General features: G+C 40.9%; 1 protein-coding gene across 1 annotated transcript; it reads right to left on the reverse strand.

The window, feature by feature from the left end:
- Window positions 1-568: 568 nt before the first annotated feature.
- On the reverse strand, window positions 569-1,340 carry LOC119807118 (40S ribosomal protein S6-like). Its single transcript, XM_038319263.1, has one exon. It carries the CDS (start codon window positions 1,337-1,339, stop codon window positions 569-571), a length of 771 nt encoding a protein of 256 aa, XP_038175191.1. The 5' UTR covers window position 1,340.
- Window positions 1,341-4,858: the final 3,518 nt, after the last annotated feature.

The raw sequence follows: 4,858 nt of genomic DNA on the forward strand, positions 1-4,858 counted from the left end.
TACTGCTTTGTTTTACCCCCTTATTCCTTAGCCACCTTGTAGACAGGAGCCATGTATTGCATTGGGGGGTTTTTCTGAGAGCACAGTGCTCCTCCTAAGACTTTCACTGATGGATAGGATTTTACTGGACGTCAGATCATCCAAGCAGCAGCTTCCAGCACTTGATAGGTCTGAGTATCCGAGAGACTCTTGTTGGCATCTCCCCGCTGCACTATTCCTGCTATGGATGGAGCTGTGGATTGCTCCATCTCCTGGTTTACTAGCTATGTACTGGCCTACACTTCAGACTTGGTAAAATGTCTACTATATTGTTGGGATTGGGCAGGGTCTATCACAGCTTGGTCTTCAATATCTACTTTATTCAAAACAGTATACTCAGTTCCACTCTCCGAAATATTATAAAGAAGACCAGTTATGACCTGTAAGCATTGTCATACAAATCATCCTATAAATATAGAATTTAAAGCCAAAAGATTGGATGGTTTCTTTCATGAAGGAAATGAAATTATACAGTAAATTTATACATTATTTTTCCCTTCGCCTATAATTTTTTTCATCGTCTGATCATTTATTCGTTACGCCTATAGACTTCTTTTTGACTGGACTCAGACTTAGAAGTGGAAGCTCTCAGCGAGGACAGCCTTCGCCTCTTGGCAATCTGCTCCTGGCGCTTTTCTTTGGCTTCCTTCATTCTCTTGGCCAAAAGTTTAGCATATCCTGCAACCTCCCCCTTGTTTTTCTTTGTTCGTTGCTTCTCCAGAGCAATACGCCGGCGTTTGTGTTGCAGGACACGTGGAGTCACAAGACGCTGAATCTTAGGTGCCTTGGTCCTGGGCTTCTTACCTTCTTTGTTTAAAGGCTTTCTGACAACGTACTGGCGGACGTCATCTTCTTTAGAGAGATTAAATAGCTTTCTGATTCTGCTAGCTCTTTTAGGTCCCAGCCGACGAGGCACAGTAGTATCTGTCAGTCCAGGAATATCCTTCTCTCCTTTTTTTACAATAACCAAGTTGAGAACACTCAGGTTGGCATCCACAATGCATCCTCGGACAGATTTGCGCTTTCTCTCTCCAGTTCTCCTTGGCCTATAATAAGAATGCCCCTTACTCAAGAGCAGGCGCACTCTGCCATGGGTCAGGACACCTTGTTTCATGGGAAAACCTTGTTTGTCATTGCCGCCACTGATTCGGACCACATAACCCTTCCACTCTTCCCCCAGGGCATCGGCAGCCACTTCCGTGGCCATGAGCTTCTCATAGAAGGTCCGAAGCTTGCGTTCATCGTCCACTTCAATGAGTTTCTGGCAGCCGGTGGCAGGGAAGGAGATATTCAGCTTCATCTTCGCACAGCCCCCTTCGCCTATAATTAAAGGTTTAGTGTACATAGTGAATGTATAGAAATACCCAAGCAGAAGTAAGGGACATAGAAAAAAATGCAAAATATGAGGCACATATGAAGAATTTCTTGGAAGAGGCTTCAGATACAGGAAAGTCTGTCACTGGATGAGCTGTTAGAGTTCAGGGAGCCAGTCATTCCAGCCAAACACCAGACTCAATGCCTCTACCTTTTTTTATCGTAATCCAGGAAGTCCACAAATACACAGCTGTCCTACAAAGAAAAGAGATTCTGATCAGTGATCCAATGTTGCATACATAGAAAGTGAAAAGCAAAACAGAAAATTGAGATGTTGCCCAGCGATAGAGTACTTGCCTACCTATGGTTGAGACCGTTGGCTCAAACCCTTAAGCCATAATAAATTAAATAAATAAACTAGTGAATGAATGAACTAACTACTTACAATAAACCAACAAGTAAGAAGAAAACAGCAATTAGGAAACAGGAGCATTAAAGAGAAAATGGAAAAGCAACAGAGAAAATGAATAAACCTAGACCTAGCTACTTAAAAACATCAATAAAGTTGATACAGTACAACATAGACAATCAGCAAAAGTAACGAAGAGAAGGTATTGTTTACCAATAAAGATAATTAAGGAGGAGGCATCAGGGTGGATCTTACAGGCATTAAACGCACAAAGTAACACTGTAAAAAGTGCTGTCTTAATAAATTAAACAGTCTGGATGAATTGGACAAATTATTGTAGAAAAGAAACTGTCAAAGTTAATGCAGGAAGAAATATGTGGAAACAATATTTGAACCCATTAAAGAAATTGAATTTTAGTTAAAATTTCCCGCAAAGAAAGGTCCAGCCCCAAGTTACTTTATTGCTAAACATACAGCAAGCAAAGAGAAAATAATGACAAGTTATAAATATCACAAATAAACTATGACCAATTTTTATCATACTTAAGGGACAAAGAATCTTTTTATATATAATTTTATGGAAATATAATTCACAAATAAAGTGGGGAAATTTTCATTAAGCAAAAGTTACTAAACATACCTTGTGAGGAAATTTTGAAATTTGAATAGTATTATATCTTTTATTTATAAATTGAATCTGTAATGTATAATCTTTTGACAAAATAATGTCTGAGCTAAGATGGTAAACCTACTAAAACATGTCTAGAATATGTGTCACTAACTTCACATGAGCTCAAAAAGCAGACTAGGAAGTAGTCCTTTCTGACTCATTCTTATGAGAAAAATATTATATTAAAACCACAACCTGAAAAACATATTGTAATAGTTGTAGTACTGACTGATCCTCTTAAGAAATCCATGAACTATCTTAGGAATGCATTTGCAAATCAAAGAGAAATATAGAAAAGAAATCATATCTTGTGACCAAATGGAATTTATTCCAGGAGTACAAGTCAGGTTAAGGAATGAGAGATAAATCAGAGTAATTCAGGGCACTAAAAGAACAGAGGGTAGAAAAAAAATATATGACTTTCTCATATATGCGGGAAATACAGCTGATAAAATTTAATACTGACTCGAGGCATTAAAAAAACAAGTAGTAATAATTTAGAACTAGAAGAAGATATATGGTTCCATTTATAAAGTATAAGAATGGGTAAAAATTAATACATGTCTAGAAAATTCATAAAATGGCTTACTGCAGCGAGAGCAGGGGCTGGGCCAGGGAGGATTCTAGAAGAGGGAAGTCAGCATAAAGATAGAGTTTGGGGTGGTGTAGAGAGAAGTGCCATTGTTAAAACTCATCAATCAATCCCTCAGAAGTCTGGAATAGAACAGAGGCCACTGGGGGACAAGCAGTGGGCTAGAGAGGGGTTAGACAATGGGAATCAAGTGCACTTGGAGGTGGGGACAGAGATCTGAGGTTACAGAACGCAATATGGCAGCTATACCACATTTCAAACTCACTAGAGAAAACTTTCAAGCTTTCCCCTTCACAGAGACAGTGGAGGACACAGAAACACTAGTTACTCTGACTTGACCACTACAGATTGCATTCTTATATTAAGTTATAAGATCTCCCCACCCAAATACAAATGCTATTCCAACAGGAAAACTAAAACAACTCATCAGAACGAACAGTCAAGGCCTTTGGATGTCACTATGCCATTAAACATTGTGTATGTACACACACACTACACACATACACACACATATGCACGCACGTGCGCGCACACACACAGAGATTGCCTGCAAAAAAAGATCAATTGTTCAATGTATCTGTCTTCCTGTCTGTGATGCTTCAAATGATATGTGTCCATATATCTTTCTCATTGGGAAGGATTCTATGTAGGATCAAGACTAATTTTTATAGACTTGGTTTAAAAGACAGAGCCCCACCTCTGTCCCCATCTGCATCGATGACATGAAAAGTAAAATGAAGGCAACTAGAAGCTGAAGCTGGTACCTTAAATATTTATCTGTGAGCAACACCAGCCATCCTTGCTTCCGACTCTCCACCCTCACATGTACTCTTCTGGGACCTGGCTCTTCCTTTGTCCCAGGCAATTAGCACAGTTTCCACTTGAGTGGTCATTGTTTTGACCCACCCTAAGTCTCGGCATCCGGACTCCATCACCCACCATCTGTCCACGTGCCAGGAGGACTGCTCAGCATCTCCAGCAAGCACCGGAAATGGGTCTTGGCCACTGGCCTAACCTGTGACAGGTGGCCAAGGGACAGTCTTCTGTCATTCATGGTCTCAAGGACCACATGGGACAAACAGCTACAAATCTCTTTGTCTCTGTTGCCAAGAGAGAAGAAAAGACAGATCAGGAGAAAGGGGGAGGAGAAGAGAGAGACACAAGGATGATGAAGAGATTGCTGAGCGGAAAATGGGAAGGGCAAAGGAAAGGGAAGAGAAAGGGAAAAGAAGACAGAAGAGTGGGAAGAAGAAGGGAGGAAGGAGGAGGCCTAGGAACTGGTATGGATGAGGAAGATGCCTGCAAGGCCAGGGAAGGAACACTCTTGAGAAGGGTTGGCCACTGCCAGAGAAGCTAAACTCTCTTATAACTGAATAGTTTCAGCATTAAATAAGATACACACAATCTTTAAGGAGGTTTGCTCCTCATCCTTATCTAAATATTTATTTGGTGGAAGGGGTTTCCATAGTAACTGGGAAGCAACAGAAATTCCCACCCAATCTACAAGAGACCAGAGCAGCTTCTCCCTACCACTTTGAGCGTCTGGGGAGCCAGTGGTCATACTGGGTCAATGGTGACATCAGCATATAAGCAGGCAGCCTCAAACTTGAACCTTGCCTCCCTCTAAGCACAGGTTTGACACTGAGAAGCTAGTTGGGAATGAGTCTGGGGCTACTGATCAGGTCTAAGAAAGGAAGCATGTCGAGTCTCTATAATGCTAGAGGGCTTGAACTGTTCTAAAAGCTGAGCTCTGTCTCATCTACATGGTTTGTCTCGGCTAGGCTCTTACCCTTTCAGAATTTTCTAAAAGTCACCAATGGCTATAGCCAAAGAC

Source organism: Arvicola amphibius, chromosome 2 (assembly GCF_903992535.2).
Source record: "Arvicola amphibius chromosome 2, mArvAmp1.2, whole genome shotgun sequence".
In the NCBI taxonomy this organism is placed as follows: Eukaryota; Metazoa; Chordata; class Mammalia; order Rodentia; family Cricetidae; genus Arvicola; species Arvicola amphibius.

Bases quoted from the DNA above. Each gene is read 5' to 3' on its own strand.
- LOC119807118 (XM_038319263.1), bottom strand. From the start codon at position 1,339: ATGAAGCTGAATATCTCCTTCCCTGCCACCGGCTGCCAGAAACTCATT.